Raw genomic sequence first — 20,717 nt, 5'->3', positions numbered from 1 at the left:
ATGAGAATGCATGTGGTTGATCACAGTCATGTCTTAGAAACATAAAAACAAAACATGGTAACAATTGTTAATCTTTTGCTTTGCTATATTTTATTCATTCATCAATGAAAGGTACAATCAGCTAAACATACTTAAATAATTCAATCCAGCAGAAGGTATTGTTGTATTTATGTAGCAGGTGAAGTATCCACTGGCCATGCTGGAAGTATTTAGCAGGCACTGAGAACCAGAGTTCCCACTTAACTTAAATATAACCAGAGAAAAGGTTTCCTTGCTCAAAACCGGAATGCCTGGAGGAAGAAAATATGTCTACATTGTATACTTATATAATCTTATTGGATTTAAGATCAACATTGTTCTCAAATTATTCAAATAAATTCATTAAGAAGCTTCATTTAATTACAGCCATGTTAACTATCCTACAATATGTGGGCTGCCACAGCAAGCGGATGAATAACCTGAAACTTCAAGAAGGAAAGGCTTTCCAATCTGCACTCTGTCAGTAGCAGTAGATACAGTGGAGTCATGAACAGAAGCCAGCCAGCCCGTCTCATTGCCATAAGAGACACACACAGAGAAAGAGAATCTACAAGCATATAAAACCAGACATTCTTAACACAAAACTGAAACATTTTGAATATTCAAACATCAAAATTATTTTTGTTTAATATATTTTGATCATGATGAGCACAAAATAAAGTAAAAACTTTCCTCAAACAAAAATATTAACAAATTGGCAGTTTACAGTAACTTTTATTATTATTATTAATAACTTTTATTATTATAAATAACTTTTAGTTATTTATTAACCACTTTAGAAAATAAATGCATTTAAGCTCTATGTAAATAAGCAGCCTAGAAGAAATGAAAAATATAAAACAAATTGTTCTTACCCTTTATTCACATACAGTTTTGAGCATAGTGGAGGGAGAGTTTCTTGATGGGATCCATCCAATGAGCTATAGTTGCTGAATCCAAGGTTCTTCTGAGTAACTGAATAAAGTAGGCCTATATAATGAATCTGTGCTCAAGGTCTTACATCAGGAAGGCCATATCACATTTAAGAGTTGGTACATACCATTTTCCAGATTGCCCCCGACATGACTGACGCCAAAAAAAAGTTGAAAAATACACAATTCCGACCATCGGGTCAACGGCCACATTGTCACAATTCTTCAGTCGTTAGTGTAACCAGTTTCTTTGCCCTCTTGTTTACGTCGCAGAAACAGGTGGAATATTGGGCGTGGCTTCTTGATTGACACTTGCGCTATCAAATGTTGAAACGAACGGATGCGATTGCATTGTGCCTGCAGATCACAAATTACGACAGCAAGAAGGCTATTCGTAATTATTAAAACGACATTGTTTGTGATTATTTCTGTTTCTCCTTTTTCTATGAACGGGTTACCGATTTTCAAATAATATACAAATAGTCCTCATTGTCACATTCAACAGTGATCAAATCGGGATCCTACTACTTTTCTAATTTTTGCAATTACGTTGACGTCGATTGAGATGTGATTAGCTGTAGCTATCTTTATGGGATTTGATGAGTACAACAATCTAAAGCTTGTTTCTGATGATCATTCAGGTCCATTTCGATGTATAAAAACCTGTATTTCTAATTTGTGAAACAACGTCTCCAAGGATAACCAAGAACCCAAGCGACACCTGCTGTGATTAGATTTGATATTACATTTTAGGCCTAAATTTCACAACCCGTCGTTTTACAGGTGATGCGTCCAAATAATAAAGTTATTTTACAATTCATTAACATAAAGAAATGTCAAAACAGTCTCCTCTGAAAAACTCATGAAGCTATTTCATCTGTGACAAACACACTCAAATAAAGATAAAATGCAGCAGATGCTCCAGAATAAATGTACCTGTTCTCCACAAAAGGGTGCACAAATTCTTTAAAGTTTTTGCACATTTCTACATCATGAACACACTTCCTTAAATTCCAGTTGTGTATGCATTGTTTGTTGTGTGTTTTGAATGAAAGGCGCATGTTTGTTTACGCCGATTTTTGTTCTCTTCAAGACAAAGGATGTTAAACTTCTCATGTGAAGGCACAGAAGCTTGTGTATAAAGCCTTCTGACACAGTCTGATTGATCACACGTCCGTGCTGCTTTTGGCTTCAAAGGAGCAGTCGGAATGAGTGAGAAATGGACATTTGTAGGTGAGGCATGAACACATTGTCGGTGACCCACACAGGGATGTCAAGTGCTGGCTAAGCCAATGGCAACATCCCACTGAGAAAACAGAAGCTGTCACTTCAAACACTCTGTATATGTATTTATGTTCCTCAGTGATGAATGGGAGCTTTGACATTGAGGGACATGGACACCCGAGGCAAAATGGATGACAAGGTTAAATGGAACTACCTCTCACTGAGTCCTGATAGCTTCCTCTTTTTTAAACGTCTTACTATAGGCCTATATATATATAACGTCGTTTTGGGTTTGTAAGGTGCACGTCTATGACCGCTGTGAGAAACAGCATTTTTTTATTAGATTTTCTGGTTTGCTTTATGAAGTTGGTAACAGCCATAGTTTTAGTGAGGTGGTATTTAAAAATTATTTTTTAATATTTTTGGCATTTTTAGCCTTCTTCCCAAAATCTTAGAATATTATTTTGCCACCAAGCGTCCACATTTGCAGTAACTGGGATTTTGGCAACACTTTGGCCTAATCACATTACATAAACAACACACGGACTTCCAAATTAGGTAACATAATACCTTGCATAAATTAACATGGTTAAGTTAATCAAACATAGAAACAGCAACTTAAAATTTTATTTGAAAATAATGACCTGGCTCATCAAGTTCATCTTACATTCAAAAATTAAAACCTTTCGTTACAAATATGCCTACTTTTAGAGAGTATCGAAAAGAATGTCAGAATTGTAGGCTATATTATGCCATATTTTGTCAGGTTCACCCAAATGGAGAAGGTAGAAACGTATTTTGCCACTGTCAGATTTTATTGACCGAGTATAAAGTTTGCAGTGTGTTGTACACAAAACGTTCGTGGGTCGGCTTCTCTTCTAAAAGCCTGAAGCTCACGACTTAATGATTTCAAGGCTTCTTCCGATTGTTTGAAAGCGCGATACCACAACTGATACCACAACTGAATACGTTTGTTCCAACCTTGAAGACATGCAAGCACGTTTGAGACGATAAATAGCCAGAGAAAAAACAATGACAAAACATCCCCCATTAGAGAATATAATTATTTACATTTTTAGTTTCAATTGCAAGCCGCTTTTTCGATTCGATAATATCTTTACATATTTTTATTTGTGTTTTTCAGAACTGGATTTATTATGATTTGCAATTTAGACAGAGATATGGAATGGGGACAATGCATAACGAAAGGGTGTCGATTGAAAAAGTAATCTAATTGACATCGGGAGAGGAAACAATAAACAAAGAGCTACCATATGTTTAACAGCTGTTCTATAATATGCACGTAAATGCGTAGATCAGACGACAGGGGGCGATAAACTGTGAATGAAATCACGAGCAAGGCCCGCAATTTAAATGCGGGAGGTTATGTGTTTGGGGTTCGGTAATGTAACAACAAAGACACTCTTCTTGAAATATCACCTCACCGTTTTGATCGTAATGTTACAAATACTTGTAATTATTGTTTGATTAGCTTTTATATCATCTTAAATATTTTCTTTTTTATTTCACTTTTACAGAATCATTGTTAAATTGTTCATCTGATGTACGTTGACACAGTGCTTCGTTTTCAGAAATGTATTCACGAGGCTGAATGTTCCAGGGCCGTGGAAACAGTGGTTGACCACTTGTCTTATGGGTCCTGCTAATGTCTAGGATATTAAGTATCAAGAATTTCACGATTGATTTGACTGTACAATAGAGAAAAGCTGCGCATAAGGGCGGTTGTCTGCTCTTACAATCGTGCAGTGACAAGAATATTACACAATCATGCGGGAGAGATCGACCTTAGGGAGGAAGACGAGGAGGTTGTGGAAGAGTGTGATTATGGTATTAGGCCATATGATTTCCCCACCAGTCTACATTTAAATTTACAAATATATGTAGTAATTGTCAACAAATTGTAGACTACAATAATCGTGCAAATATGTCGTTTGTAACAAGTAGCATAACCATACATTGATGTATCTTTATTTTACATGGCCTAGCCTATTTAACATGATTTCATTTATAGTATAGGCCTAATATAAAATAAAAACTATTTGAATGACACACATTTTGGTATTATCTCTACGACGCCAATACCACCGTATTTACAAAAAACGGATTGAGAATGAGATCAAATCTTTTTAAAGTTAATAAAAAAACCGGCCTAATTATTTGTACTATTGTTTTAACATGCTTTTGGGGAACGAGCCCTGTGGATCGAAACAGCTTTAGGCTACTCCATTCAACAGCCTACATTGACAGTCATTTAAAGTGGTTCTCAAACTTTTCAGATCAAGAACCACCTATAATAAAATAGTTGTTCCAAGTACCACCCATGACCGCCATAGAAAACCATACAAAAAATGTGATAAAATAAATAGTATAGCTGCGAATATTTATCTTTACACATCGTCCTCCGATTCTAATGTATTATTAATAATAAAAACACTTACCAGCTGTTCTCAAACTAAAGAACATGTCTTTTCATGCGTTTCAAGTTAGTCAGCAGTGGACACAAAACACTTTTTCACTGTAAACAGTGCTCTGCAAATACTTTTATGGGGGATTTAACGACTTTGTGGGGACATGCAGAAATACTACAAACTTATATCAAAGACATACAATGTGGAAAAAAATATTTAACACATTAGATGAATAAGGATACGTATACTTAAACGTCAAGAGAACAGCTGTATATAGCAAAACAGAGACACACTTGTCAAAGGGACTCGTCAAAAAGACATCGCAACGGGCGCTTCATTGATTTAACCTCGAGTAGATGCAAACGCGTGTTGAATTTGACCTTAACAGCAATAACAACCGATCTTAACAGCGGTTCAATTGCAGAAATACAGAATGAACGTAATTTGCACGCATCTCGTCGGAAGAGATGAGAGAGATGGGCCAAGCGCCTGTCTGCTTCGCTCTGTGTTTGAGCTGCCCGTCACGCGGCTGAGTTACATCCACCAATGATAAATAAACAATAATACAACTATTTAAAAATTGCACATAGGCTGAGATGTATTCCGTATTTATCAATCATGTGTTAAACATTCGAAATTGTATTTAAACACGAAATGTAAATGAATATATAGAGTTCATGTCACGTACCAGGGTCTCTTCAAGTACCACTGGTGGTGCGCGTACCACAGTTTGAGAACCACTGATCTATACCATTGTATTGATTTATATAGGGATAAGCCTCTATTACAGCTGAACAGAGTTTTTTATGCAGAAAGAAAGTCTTGAACCAGATATAAGCAGAGATTGGAATTGTCCTGTACCATCACTAAATATAATGAAACCTTTACGAAACAAGGTGAGTCATTGCAATTTATTTTTAAGATTATATTTAATGATAGAGGATGATTCAGGTGAGACATAAAAAACAGTTAACTCTATAAGATAATGATAAAACATTCATTTTAATATCACGGCTTATATAAAGCCTATATAGCTTTTGCATATGTGATTAATGATTGTGTTTGCACAGGATCAATGAGGCTGGTAGTTATCAATCCTTTCCAGTAAGGCCTCAGAGTAACCAGGTGAGTAGTACCTGTGAGAACAAGGTTTGTGAAGTGAAACCACAAAAGCCACACATCATCAATTAAAAACATAAACCTAAGCTTTTAACAGCCAGCAAGTCTCTTGGCTTATAAAACATTTTGGCATTGTGCTTTATTTCTTAAACTGTATGAATGTGCATTAACCTGACAATTTCCTCAGGGTAGCAGTTGTTAATTGCACTGATATACTCCTGAAGTGCCGAACCAGGTTCTGCTTTTATCTCCTGTACCTTCTTTAGACCGCCACTGGTAACAAACAAGCGCCGTGCCTTACTGTCATGAGGAAGTACCTTCACACATAAAACATAGATAACATAAATGACAAAAAATTTGCAGCATTCTTAGTATGTGAAAAAAGCGCACGTCCCATTACCTTGCTGAATTGACATATGACATGTTTAAGAATGTTGCTGGGAGCGTCATAGAGAAGAGGCTCTAGTACAGCCAGATAGGTGCACTTCTGAAGGATGCTCTTCAAAGCCTTCTTGGCCTGTTTTGAGTGTGTAAAGCAAAGAACGGATAACCACTTATGCACAAATTCTGTCATCTTCAATGCCATTAGTAATCGTTACATCATCAATTATGACATATGGTGAAGCTGCTCACCTTGACCTGCAGGTCTTCAGAGCTTTCAGGGTCCAAATATAAATGTAGGAGTTTGGGGAGCACATTGGCCACGGCAACTGATTTTGCATGCTCAGGTGTGTGACGACCGATCTGGCCAAATGACCAAGCTATGGCTGCCTTGATATGGTCTTCATGTTCCTCTTCCAGGCAGATAGCCAACTGTGGCACACCCTACAGGAGAATCGAATATGAACCATCGTCAATACAGTCTACTTCTTATATGAGCTTTAAAAAATATGTTTTAACAGACCTTAGATACAATCACAGCCATGGCTAAGTTCTCAGTGTGTGCAGCCACGTAGCCCAGCATCATGATCCCTGGTAGGCGTGCAGCCCCTTTGGAATCCCCAAGGTAGTCAATCACAGCTGCTATGCCCCCCACATTTACTATTATCTGGGACAGCTAGTAGGAAACACACACACAGACAAACCAGTGCGACATAATGACAAATAATTAGGGGTGAGTTTAACATTTCTAGGCCAGCACAGCACAACATTTCTAGGCAGGTAAAAAAAGTGAGTGATGCAATGGCTATGGGGTTTTCAGTTGTCTGTTTCCTGTGCTGCACTGGTGATAAATAACAGGCCCACATTCTCCATGCTTTACAGACCGGCTGCCTCACACCATGTTTTTAAACAGAGGGTGTCAAAGAGCTGATAAAATGGAGATTCCAATGTTACCCCGAGCATCTTGAAATCATTTACGGGGTATGTTCTGTATGCGGTAGGTACCTCGGGGGTGTGTTTTGTGATTTCTCGCATAAGAGTGGTGACGTTCTTCCGAACGTATTCGTCTGGGTCCTTCAGGCAACTTAGTGCGGCAGGAAATATGTCGGCCTCTACAACCATTTCTGCTACGTCCACGGAATGCTTGGCAATTTGGCTGAGAGCTGAGAAAACCTGCCTCTGTAAAGTTCAGACGGAGAGTTTTGGAGAATAGAGGCAAACTTACACAAAATCGTTTGTGTGGGTGTAGATTACTTTCCAACAGTGTTTCTCACAAATAATTTTCTCCACCTTTAATTTCCATGCCACTCACTTTCAGTTTGGAATCTGGGTTTAGGATCATCTGCGCTAGGTAAGGGATGGCCCCCGTGTCCACCACAGTTTGAGCCAACTCAGGGGAGTGCTTGGCTATGTCACTCAAAGAAGAGGCGGCAACCCTCTTAAGGGCGATTTCGGGCTCTTGGATACACAGCACAAGGAGAGGCACGACCCCAGCATCTACTACTGCCTGAGCCAGCTCTGCACAATTAGGAAAAAATAGACAAACATTAAAAAAGGAATCGTTTCATTGGAGTACTGCGAATACAAAACTGGCTTAAAAACGTTTGGAAGCAAACTTACGTGCACTGTGTCTGGCGATGTAACCCAGTGCCCAAGCAGCAGCCTCTTTGACCCCAGGGTCAAACTCCTCCAGGGAGATGACAAGAGCCTCCAGTGCACCACAGTCCACTACGGCCTGGGCCAGCTCGGGGGAGTGCTTAGCAACAGCCCGAAGAACGAACGCAGCAGCCTTCTTGTAGAATCGCTGCATTCCACAAGTATACCAGAGGAGAAAAGAAATAAGAAAGTGGGCATTAACCAATTAAAATGCTCATGAATCACCAGCAACGCATGCATAAGTATCTATTTATCTATCTATTTATCTATCTATTTATCTATCTATCTCTATCTCTATCATATCTACAGAAAAGTCTTTCAACTAAAAAAGCTCTTACGTTTTGCTCAGCCAGGGAGTACACAAGCTGAGGAAGAATGTCTCCCTTTACTACAGCCTCAGCCAGGTCATCGTTATAGTTGGCAAGCCTTCCGAGAGCCAGAGCTGCTGTCTGCTGAATAGTTGGGACGGCATCCAAAAGGAGAGGCCTCAAAAGGGACATTACACCTAAGCCAAAGAGAGTGAGTAAATTTCACATTTGTGCAGGGGAGAGTACAGGAGTGGAAAGACACTTGAGGGCAGATTAGAGAAGGGAAGACTTGATTCAAAGTACCTACATTATACAATGTTGAAAATAAATGTTTATTTAAGACGCAGAAAGAACAGAGAAAGTGGTATATGTCCAATTTAATTTCTTATGTGTTTTTAAGTCATTTCATGTAGACGAAAGGCTATTTGTGAAAGAGAAACAGATAGGGAAACACTGAGTTTACTTTAGTTTAGTAATGTATTTGTTTCAAAAAGTGTGTTTTTGGTCATATGATCAAATTAATGAGACATTCCAAATGTATTCCTTTGTGTTCAGCAGAACAATGAAATGTATACAGATCTAGAACAACCTGGGGTGAGTAAATGATGACAGAATCTTCATTTTTAGCTGAACTGTCCGTTTAATATGTGCATTAATTTATGTCCATTACATAAATAAATAAAAACATTAAACTTATTAGTTATTACAACATATTTGCAAATTATTCCCCTAGTTCTGTCCTATATTAGCCTATATATCGTTTTGAAGTAGAAATGTTTTTCACGTTTGTCATTTTAATCTCACAGACCATCTCAATTCCTTATAAATACATTTTGTTACTCACCAGCATTTTGAAGTGTTTCAATATTTTGTGGTCTTGTTGCAAGATCTGCTACAGTTTGTACAAACTGTGTTCTTGCCTTTTGGTACTGCTCAAATACTGTGAAAGAATAATGTATTACGTCTTTTCATTAATTATATTAAAAACAGCGGGACACACTTTCTCACCTTGCAAAACCTGCCGTTGACTCATATTTATATCAGTATCGCCAATCTTAACAAAATAATATATTAAAGAGACCAAAAAGTATCTACACGTACTCCCATTTGGAAACAGCGTTTGTTGTGACTTTGGTCTAGAGGAGGCGTGAAAGTGTTGTCCTGGCAACAAACCGGAAGTGATATGCGCATATGCGGCTTGCTGCCGTGTTCGTTCTTCTGGTCCGCGCTGAAACGTCCATGTCTGCTTAAATCACTGTTAATGTGGCATTTAATTTATATCCAGACTAATAGTGGGTTTCATAATCCCCAGATATCATCGCAAATGAAATGGGATGCACGAGCGGTCGCTGAATGTGGGATATAGGAAAATAGCAGCTGCTAGGGCGAACAGCTGCCCCCATACAGACCTACCGCAAAGACAACTGCAGTTATAGCAGCAGTGGGGTCTACGAATTAATGGGCAAATTTTCGCATCTTCTATAGAAACATTGCGACCAGTAGCTAAACGAGAGCTGCTTTTAATTTTAAAAAAAATAGCAGCATAAACCTTGTCGCTACCTCATGGACTGGTTTAGTTTGTATACTTTTTAAACTCAATGCGATATTTTCAATAGTTGTCACAAATTCCATGTTGCCTTTCATATTTTCTGTTCGTCGATACATTGTTAAAAATAAAGATTTCCGAAAAGAGTAAATTATAACGATTTCATTCAAGAAAAAAAAATTGGTCCCCCAATAACCTTTTATTAAAAAGGTATAAAAAGCACTTTCCAGTATAAAGAACGTTTAAGGTTCTGTGGATTTTAAATGTTCTTTACAGCTCGACAACTAATCTTGTTTTTTGGGGGTCTAGGCATATGTTTGCTGTTCACGGGCTCTGTCCCCTTAAAACGACGGTAATACTGAACTTAAAAAAACGACCAATTACTGTAGAGTTGAACTATTTTGTTTGTTAGTGTTTTGCATCCAAAATGGTAAAATGGGCATATTTACAGCTCGTAATATAGGTTGTTCAATTCAATTTAGGCCGTTGCACGTTTATTTTTAATTGTTTGCTTTGATCTTTACGAATGGCATTCATGCTCAAGCTTATGTTGAGATGTGCATGTCATAACTTCAGTGTCAGTTCAGCTGAAGGCGTTTTCATAAGCCTGTCAGATTAAGCATGACACCTCATTTTGCAAAGCAAAATATGCACTCATTTAAAAAAAATAATTATACAATGACTCTGATAAACTGTTTGCTAAATTTTATTTTACTAAGAAGGATTACTCGGAATGCCATTTGAATAGCTGCTGTCATTACACCTGCCTTTGTTTAATAAATCTACCACCATTGGTATTTCCATATCTGTTTTTTATGTTTTCTGATAGCCCATAACTATATTTATTTTGTATTTTAATGTAGAAACTAATATTATAGGCCAATATCTGCCTATTAAACTCTGGTTGGGGTTCAGTCTGAATTTTGTTATATAAATTGAACTAGAATCCTATTAACGCCAATCTTGAACAAAGAATAATAAATTATTCAAACAGATCTTTAGAGATTCCAGTCTGGTGCTGACCTGTTACAATATTTGTTTACCAAATCTACACACCAATATTGTCAATAAAATGTCTTAATATGTGTTGAGTGCAATACTATGTCTTCAGTCTAACGGCATGATGAAAAACAAACAACTTTTTACGTTTGTGGTTTCCTGACGAAGTTTGCGTTTCTATAAACACCAACTAATTACTTCGCACAGGCTACACGTTTGTTTATTATTAATAAGCATATTCGCAATCATCGATACCCCAAAACCCGGTGAGGCTATATATGGGCATTCAGAACAATACAGAAAAGAAAAGACGGTGTTTTGGTCATAAAAATAGACACAAGTCAAATGTATGTAGCAACTGCATCATAGGAAACTTGCAACATCAGACATGAAATCAAATGGACCGGGTCACAGGTTAACCGAACGAGCTGCAAGCAGAGGCGGTATTTTGCAGTCGGCTGGGTGAAGGTGTTAGATTTTGAGTTAGATGCTAACTTCATTAAAGAAATAAGAAGGATTTAGCCTATAAAACTGAGATTCTAAATGTATTTATTCAGTTAAACCATTTAAAGTTGATTTGACTATCTCTGCTCTGCCGTGGTATATGAAGCTGGCTAGTAAACCCAACGCAGCATTCTGTAGATGGTTTGCGGTCATATCTGAGCGAGCTATGTAATTCATACAGTGTGTGTTTCCCCTTTAAAATCGGATCTTCTGTTGCTATATCTACGAATGAATTCACAACAAACAGTACATGTTTCATGACAATTTTGTGATTGATTATTTATTTATATTTACACTGTTACTGCTACTGAAAATAAAAGATTATGTAAATGATAAAATGACAACTGGAATAGTTTTGCGACATAAGTCTATGTGTAAAAAAGTTTAACAAAACATGCCGAATAAATAGGGACTAATATAGCAGTGCAATAAAACTTTTCATATCTTTCTATGATGTTTCAGCTAACTTTACAAAATGTGTAGCAGTTCAAAAAAGCGAATGAGAAAGTGTAAAATGTTTTATTTAGATGTTTATACTGTGCAACAGTCACAATACAATAGCTGTCAATAGTCTACAATCGACCAATGAGACAAATGAACACTGACGACATCAAAATGTTTTCCAGAATGAACAGTGGGCGATTCTTGTCTTCTTTGGACAAATGTGTGTACGCAATAATCTGAAAATCTTAAAGCTGTATGTGCACGCACTAGCCTGGAACATGACAAAGTACTTCGTCAGGAAAAATGTCGGCCCAAACGTTTGAGAAAAGTTATTTAACATCAGGACAAACTTAAAAATCTAATTATAAAAATGATTACGCAAAAAACAACGTAAAATTACATTTTTTTCTCCCGTAGAACACAGGCCTAAATACAGTTTTTTGTCCTTTAAATTTGAATATATACAAATTTTTTCCTTTGATACATTGTTAAAAGCCCGCTGAATATAACAGGAATGTTTAGCAACTACCCTAGAAAGGCAAACTAAAATCAAAGGTTTTTTATGCTTCAAAGAACATTATAATACACGTAAAATACAAGCAACACATAACGTTTCCATTTCAGTCGGAAATGTCGGCCTAAAGTAAAAAAATATAAAAGGTATTAGTCATTTCTGCAAAACTGTTTCTCCGCTGTTGTGAAAATGCCACAACCGACTGCTCTGCGCTCCTCTTTGCAACCACATATGCCAAAGCCTACATGGTTTTCACAATCTTCGATAATTCCATCAATGCATCAAATGAAGTGCGTCACGTTCACTATACGTTAAAATTATACGTTTAATATAGTGATAATAATGACAAAAGAAGAGATCCTAAACAACACTACGATGGCATGTAAATAGCTGAATTATATCTGGCGTTGGCTTCAATGTGTAGTCCCTCATCATCCCGATGATGTGGAAGATCCGTTCAGCGCTGTCTTTCGCACTTTGTTACCAAAACTGAACTGTCGATTCGGGCTTGTCATCGTAGAACCGTTAATAGGATTGGACATGTGGGTTAAATGGGCAGGTGAAGGCTGCACCAGCGTGCTTGGACTGGGTAGTGGTGAGGAAGTGGATGGAGCTCCAGCGGGACTGCTGGCCTTATCGCTGGCTGAGTCGCTTTCAGAACGATTTGTATTGTTTACGCCATCTTGCGGGTGACTAATCTTCATCTTTTTACAGCTGGGGCGCACGCTGTATTTCAGAGGCAATGGACCATTCTATGTGCGAGAATAGCAGAAGGTATCGTATCACTGAACGCAACGAAATTTCATAAAACATTTCATGTTATTGTTAACATTAGCGTTTAAGATTATTTTCATTTAAATGCATTCAACAGTTTTAGAAATGGGATGATTTAGTTAAGTTCATTTGAGCACTTACTCTTCTCCATGTGTAGATGTAAGCAATGTCCATTAATGTGTAATAATCTTTCAAAGGCTCATCCTCATACATAACTTCAATCTATTAGAGCAATGAACAATGTTAAAACAAGCATCCCAATTGGCAGAAACACATTTTGTACCATGATCTCATTGTAAATAAGAATTTTATGTTATCTCTTTGTTATATTTGCAATTCAAGAAAAAAAAGAAAGAAAATCCAAAGCCACACAAAATACATTACCTGAAAGGTGGGAGGTATATCCATTTTGCTTCTCAGAAATTTTCTCAAATGCATCACAGTCATTGCAGCAGGGCACTGCAAGTATCTTTTATTATTAACCTGTGTATGCAAATAAATAAATAATACATTATTCATATAAGCTTTAATGTTGGTGTGTACAGAATTTTTCCCATAGAGCCATGAAGGACAAAATCATAGTAAAAAATCTGCTACCTCTTCTTTTTGTCTCTCTTCTGTGCAGCCTTGCTGTTGTGCTCTGTACAAGAATTACAATAGTTTTAAAATGATTTATCTACCATCTTTTACACTATACATTGCAGAACGTGTCCATTAAAAAAAGTGTTGTGCAGGAAAGGTTAACTGCACATTTAAATATACTGACAACAAAAGGTTTGTACCTTTGATCAAAAAACTCAATTGAGAGACTGATAATCTCGTCATCTGTGATGATTCTTTTATCCTCATCAGCAACTTCCCCTCGATCTTCATTGGATCCATTTGCAGCTTTGTATAAAATACAATTGAAATAATAAATTATGCTTTGAATTTAACAATATAAACAACTATAAACTGAACAATTAAACCGATTAATGGCACAGCAGATCAAATGATCAAATTTTAGATTATCAAAGTTGTTTAAAAATACTTACCATCAACTGAAGGGTGTTCTGCATAAAAATCTCTCCTACGCTTCATCTCATCTGCACAGAAACACACATGTGCACATCAGCGCATTCTCATTACAAATTAAAAAAATATATGATTTTAACAATGATTAACATACTTTTGAAAAGACCAGGCACCAGCTTGTATACAATGTCCTGAAGGGTTTTGTCAGATCTGTTAAGACAAAGCACATTTTTGATGATTGTTAGGTTCAATGTAGATCATAAGTCGTGAAAGTTGTGAAAAACTTAAATAATAATATTTTTAATTTACTTTTAAAAAGAAATGCACAAGAGAAATTGACAAAAAACTGCTTTTCAAGCTAAGAAAATTGTCAAGGAAAATGTTTCACTATTTCACTCATATCTTACTGTAAGAAGTGGAAAGATAGAACAGACAGTGATATTAAAGTTACCTTATATTGAGAAGTGGCTTTGTTTTGTGGACCTGGACATCACATATTGGACAGTACTTGCTGGTTTCCATATAGCGGACAATGCACATTTTACAAACTGAGGGTCAGAGAAAAAGCACAAGATTAAACAAATTACCTTATATGTTGAATCATGTAATCACCAACTTCCATAGGCTTTACTCACATGAGTGCAAGCATTCGATAATTGTGGTTGCATCTATGAAATATCCACCACATAAAACACACATCAAATGGGGATTGAGCTCTGTAATCTTGATCCTTGTTGTACGATGCATCTTCATAGGATAGACCAGATCCTGCAGGAGTATTAAAATAGGATTAACAAATGTTGTGCAACTACAAACTGCCAGAAGCGAACCAAAATTACTTTTGACATGTCAATCCCCAGCTAAGACCCGAATAGGCATTTATCCCAAACTCAAGAAACTTTCTAATTTAATCAACACACAACACAGCGAGATATTACTAAAGAGTGCATTATTCCGTCATACACGCACCTGAACTGACTTCGTCACAAACACTTCAAACGGTTTCTATAGCAACTCTAGCCGCGTTACATGGCAACGTTCAGAGCACTGAATATGAACATACCCTACTTTGAATGCAGTGAAATTTAAAACAAATCTCGCCAGCTGTGCGCGTGCTGTGTGGCAGCATTCTTATAAAATTACAGTGCTATGATCTCGCTCAAAAAGAATAAGGAAACTGAAACTTCATTATTTCAGGCAAGCCTAAAAGCCATTTAATTTATTTAACATGCAGGGCCTATATGCTTATATCGGCTCTCGTCTCTCAAAGTCTTTGTCTCCCGTTAAATCTTGAATGATCTGCCGACGAATGCTCCTTGCACTAAACTTTCACCCGTTTGACACCATGACCGTCACGTGTTGTTACACTGTTCATTTCCTTTGTTTACTATTTTTGAAACATATTGTTATGTCACGACATTCACGATGAGATAAGAACGAGACTTTCAAACCAAAAGTGACATAGCATAAATACCGGCCTTCAATAACCTATCAATAAACAGTAAAAAGTTCATGATCTAGAATTTATTAGAACAGCAAAAAGTAAATCTTAATTGTTTTAATCAATAAAAGAATTTTTCAGAGTTTCACACGTCGTAGAATGTAAGGCTTGTTTTAATACCATTGCAACTGTTTATAAATACTAGTTATGGTTTCATCTATAGTCTCGCTCCTATAAATACCAGCTCATAATACATTATTCCATATCACGTCGGATTTAGCTTTGACGTCCACAACTGCGTCTTAAAAGTCATACAACAGGCAAAATCATTCACAAGGGCGTATGGCAAAGTCTGCCGTTTCTATGTCGAAACATTGAGGTGGCGAGTGTGATTATAGAATAATTATGAAACCAAACCGCACACTTATCCCAATATTACAATAAACGTGTCTGCGTATCACGTGACATCACGAAGCACAGCCAGGTACCAACTTCTAAACTACTTCTTAAACATTTATTTATTTTACCACTTTGTTTGTTCCTTAAAACGAAAAAAAATTGAGAAATGTGTCTGTTTGTCAAAGTGCTGATAATTGCCATTAGTTCAATGCAAACATCTCTACAGTAGCATTCTTCAGATAAATGACAGAAACCACCAATACTTGAGTTTATTTATTTCAGTTTTTTATATTCCCACATCATCCTTAACGTGAAGGTCCGTTGTCAGCTATTACAAGCTTTGCCATGTACCCCCGACAAACCGACTGGGCTAAGTTACCAAGTAATTTAAGTTAAGAAAACACACAAATAAATACAATTCGGCTCAACGACGGCTTAATCAGGTCGTAAACACCTTACGGATTAGATATCTATAAAATTATAGATGTACTTAATAAAACGACAAACAGAAAATCCTTTTGAAGACAGCTTCACACAAACAGTCCACCCGTCTGGTGTGTGAGTTTGCCTACACGCCAAGATTCATTAATAACTAAATCGTTTCATTTATCAGGGAACAACACATAAACATAGTGATACCTATAGCTGTATATCGCAGCACTAAAAAACAATCATTGAACGCGAACCGGACAAATACTCACATAAAATAACTAAAAACCATAAGCACGCGGAAAGACAGAGGCAACATTGCGTGCGCGAGCCTGTCAGTTCCCGCATCCACTCTAACGCGTCTCCATTTTAAGCTCACAAAACACAGATACGTTCAAAATAGCGGGTCGGAAATCAGATATTGGTAAGGAATGATATCGAACAACACATACCTTACTGCGCTGGAGGAAACAGACGAGCCTGGAGGTGGTTAGACAATGAAAGTTAGAAGTCGATCAGTAGAAAATGAATACGAGCCAAGCGGCCATCTTGAAAAGGGCTGCAGACGCTGTCAATTGCAATAAGAGAACGGTGGAACCGAGCGCATTTCGATAATAAAAAAAGAGAAAAGGTCCGATTCTCGAAGGGTGTGCCGCGTTCGGTTGTAGATTTGTAAGACGCTGTGTATTTGGACCTCCCGCTAGTAAAACAGCCAGGCTGATGTGCGTTTTCTCAACGCTAGCTCCTTCAGTCCTCTCTTTGAAAAATGCTGCGCTGATGGTTCAGTGGAAACTGACACCGTCCCCAAAATGGCTTGTAGTTCGACCGCCCCGTCCGTCACGTGATCTAATTCCTTAAGGGTGGCCTGGGAATATGTGTCGGTGTATTTAGCTCTGCTCGCGTTTTCCACATAACAAAGAATAGCGTTTCAAATTATGCTTGATCGTGGTCGTAAGGTATACACAAGAGGCGCACCTTTCAGCCATTGTTGAAGATTGCACATTTGTATGAAAAATGATCTATTTATCCTAAAAGCTTTTGAAGTAGCCTAATATTTCGGATTCTCAGACATTCATTATTGATCAACTTAGTATAAAACGCAAGACGTGACCATCTTTCCATAGACAGTGCGTTGAACAAATAGCGCGGGCATGGCAGATACGCTTCAGAATTGATTCATGTGTGGTGAATGTGATTCCGAGGGCGGCACAGTTTATGGAATCTACTCACGTCCCGTTCATGTCCAGGAGTCCTTCAAAATGTGCAGTAGCCTGCTGTTTTCTTCTACATATACTAGCCTACTTAATAACACTGACTTACGTGAACAACATATTTCTCGATATTCTATTTACTACTAAAACCTGCTCGGCCACGCAATCTTAACGCGTTATAAACCTCTGCCTAATTAGACGTACACAATGCGTTTTTGTTTCGAGTAACATGATCCAGTGGTCTGGCATTGTTATTATTATAAATGGCAATTTTCCGCACAAAACAATATAGACAGCCGAGTAAGCATTACACAGAGACATGTTTGTTTGTATCAAAGTGGAACGTTTTATTGTGAATACTATAACAAGTGTCACCACATAGGCTAACAGTTGCCTAAATACAAACAAAATAATGAAAAATAATTTGTGCGGAACTTCGTCCGGTGTGATGAAGACATTTCCCCCGTTAATCCCCAGGAATCAAGACTGGGCTGCTCTCTCGATACTTTTCGCTGCGTCCTTCATTTTCCCAACCAAATCCTAAACACATTTCAAACAATCCAGCACATTTAACACATTTAAGACGACATATGTCCATAACCAACCTTACTATGTCAGATTTATATCATACTGCAGTGTTCATGCAAGATATCTATACTAAACTATGTTATTGTTGATTAAAAGCGTCACAAAATCATTTCTATTGACGATCATCAGTTATGTCATGTAAAAGAAAGAAGGCTACCTATAAATCAACAAAATCGGATAAAGTAGAAAGAGTTTATTAAAGCAAATAAACTCTCACCAAAGAATAAAATAAAACTTAATCTGATCCCAACACACAATTATGAAAGGATGAAAATGCTTCTTGATCACATGTGGCCTATAGAGTTTTGCGTATTAACCGCAGAATTATTTGTTTAATTAATATGATCATTTTATCACGTGGAAGTCTTCTCGGTTTTAGTCCGCTAAAACTTGTGGGTCAATCAAGCAAGCAGCCTACATTATGTACATCTGATGTGACGATGATGGAGTGCACGAGAATTTTATGACTTGATCTCTTTGACAATTCACCTTTGTGTCACCCCTACGACAAACACAGGCATCTGTTTAATGACTACGATAATAAAATTGCTGAGCAGAGTTCTACTCAGAGGCGGAAACACAACACTGACATTATAACAAGTTTTGTGTAGGCAATTATTAAGGTAGGCCTATATTAGAAAACGGCCATGAAGGTTTTCCGACCAGGACAGCATTTTCCTAAAAGTTAAATCCTAAAAATGTTAACATTGCCAATAAAGAGATAATACTAAATAAACCTGCTTGTAAATAAAGTAAAACCAAAATTAAACAAAAAACTTGTAATAGGCCTAAAATTGTAAATACGTTTTAGTTAATCTTTTAACTTGTATTTAATTATCAATAACTAATCTTAGGATAAAGCAAACTAAGGATCGTGCAAATACACAGTTTTAAAAAAATACCTGAAGCTGCTCCATGGTGCAACTAAAATTTATTTCAGAAGCAGCGCCACCCCTCTGCAAACGAAACCAGAGTTTAGTTAAAGTATAAGAAAATAAGCGAATAACATTTTTAAGCAAATTCTGTATCTCGAAAATGGCATACCTCAGTGTTTAAGGAAACCAGGTAGAATGGTTGATTGACTTTATGTACATGGCTATTCTGCGAAAAGAAACAACGATTGTAAGCCATATTAGCATAAAAGTATAAGAAATGTTTATTTAATTGAAGAGACAACCAACCTTTATACAATACTCAAGGCGCCACGAAGCATCAGTTATATGAGGAGGGCATCTGTCAATGCTAAGACAACAAAGAAAAACATATTTAATTAAAATAATAAGCCCTTAGCAACTTTATCGCTGCGCACCTATCTTTCAATTTTGCGTGATTCATAAAACTGCCTAAAAAACAGAGAACAAAAAGTTTGTCTGATAGACTTGCCATATGCATTAAAACATGTGTGATCAGAAATAGATAAAGGCTTTAAGAAATAGGCTACCAAAATATATTAGAAAATGTCTCACCTTGACAACAAAGATTCCAAACATCTTTTATGTTTCTAAGAAAATTGAAATACATAATTAAAACTGCAACTGTTCGTGAGAAAATGAGTATTGTTATACAATGTTTTATACCTGGTACTTGGTATAAAATAATTCCAGTCTTTCACTGTTGAACCTGGCATCTTCAAGGCACGAGCTACGGTAAATGATAAGTAGAGGCAATATTAAGAATGCACGCGAAAGGCAGAACGATATTAGATTATGAGCAATAAGGACAAGGGACTTTGGACAATTTCACCTAATTGTTGATTTATCTGCATTTTGTCTGACTCCTTCGAGAATGAAAGTCACTGCTGCAGCATGGCAGTGTTTCAGGGCAGTCTGGTCGACGTGCTTCAATTCTGTGTGACCTGCGAAAGATGAAAAATGCTCAAGACGTGTGTTTGTGTGTGTGTGTGTGTGTGTGAGAGAGAGAGAGAGAGAGAGAGACAGAGAGAGAAGATGCTTAGCGGGCATCTAGCGCTTATAAACCAAGCTAACGTCGTTGCTTGTCAATTTTGATCAATAATTTGCCCCGCATGCAGACTTCTGCTGTACACAATCAAGTAAATCTTCATGATATATTTTATTTGTTGTCTGACTTCGTGGGAAATAGCTTTAATGTAGCTAGGTCCATGTTATCGAGCGATAGCATAGCCAGCACGGCTAGGTAGATTGTTCATTTGTATGCGCTATTGTGTTGATATATAAGGCGCGTCGCGACACAAAGCAAGGACGACAATATAAGGTTCACAATAGCTTTAAGCCGAAAGCCTAAGATAAAGAAATACTGCAGCAGCAGACGTGGCGTAGCCTGTCCGACTTCCTTCGCGAGAGCAAAGCACCGGAAGTAATGTAGCACAAAGAAAAACAGAGCCATCTCACCCAGAACCGTCTCGCCTACAGACGAGATCAGACTGTCGAAAGCGACCTCCGTGAATATCGTAAAAGATTTCAGGTCGAAAAGATTTGGGTCGGCAAGGGCTTGAAGACCCTTCGTTACTGATTCAGACAACTCCATTTTGAGCCTCAGTCACATGAGCCTGTCAGCTGATCTCAGAGCTGGTGTAGTCTGCTAAACGAGACGCGGTAGCATAACTGATGTTTAACATGTAAATATGTGCTGTTGTGTATTATATTTGTTAACACTAATGGTTAACGGTCGTGTAAAACACTTGTAAACTGTTCTTTAGCCTACAAATGATAAGGCACGTGCGTCTGTTTTTTACACTTGCGCGTACGACGTCTGATACAGAAACAACGTGATAAACAATCATTTAAACGAGCAGATTCAATGTTTTCT

At 37.3% G+C, this 20,717-nt stretch overlaps 2 protein-coding genes across 2 annotated transcripts; both read right to left on the bottom strand.

Annotated features, from left to right (window-relative positions):
- Positions 1-5,499: 5,499 nt before the first annotated feature.
- Positions 5,500-9,309, bottom strand: spag6 (sperm associated antigen 6). Its single transcript, XM_079487973.1, has 11 exons — positions 9,076-9,309; positions 8,912-9,007; positions 8,098-8,264; positions 7,724-7,907; positions 7,416-7,621; positions 7,109-7,282; positions 6,627-6,779; positions 6,356-6,547; positions 6,123-6,239; positions 5,894-6,039; positions 5,500-5,739 (listed from the first exon to the last, which is right to left on the bottom strand). The coding sequence occupies exons 1-11, from the start codon at positions 9,098-9,100 to the stop codon at positions 5,676-5,678; spliced, it is 1,524 nt and encodes a 507-aa protein (XP_079344099.1). The 5' UTR covers positions 9,101-9,309; the 3' UTR covers positions 5,500-5,675.
- A 2,311-nt stretch (positions 9,310-11,620) lies between these two features.
- On the bottom strand, positions 11,621-20,447 carry LOC306912130 (polycomb complex protein BMI-1-A). Its single transcript, XM_079487998.1, has 18 exons — positions 20,300-20,447; positions 19,674-19,785; positions 19,508-19,571; positions 19,397-19,431; positions 19,112-19,172; positions 18,975-19,031; positions 18,833-18,886; positions 17,830-17,882; positions 16,584-16,611; positions 14,498-14,630; positions 14,314-14,410; positions 14,017-14,072; positions 13,883-13,933; positions 13,631-13,736; positions 13,446-13,488; positions 13,233-13,331; positions 12,990-13,070; positions 11,621-12,826 (listed from the first exon to the last, which is right to left on the bottom strand). Exons 1-18 carry the CDS (start codon positions 20,433-20,435, stop codon positions 12,506-12,508), a joined length of 1,587 nt encoding a protein of 528 aa, XP_079344124.1. The 5' UTR covers positions 20,436-20,447; the 3' UTR covers positions 11,621-12,505.
- Between the last annotated feature and the right edge of the window lie 270 nt (positions 20,448-20,717).

This window comes from Barbatula barbatula (genome assembly GCF_947034865.1).
Source record: "Barbatula barbatula genome assembly, chromosome: 23".
NCBI classification, from domain to species: Eukaryota; Metazoa; Chordata; class Actinopteri; order Cypriniformes; family Nemacheilidae; genus Barbatula; species Barbatula barbatula.
Note: the sequence above shows the minus strand (reverse complement) of the source record. Positions and strands in the feature narration are given on the sequence as shown.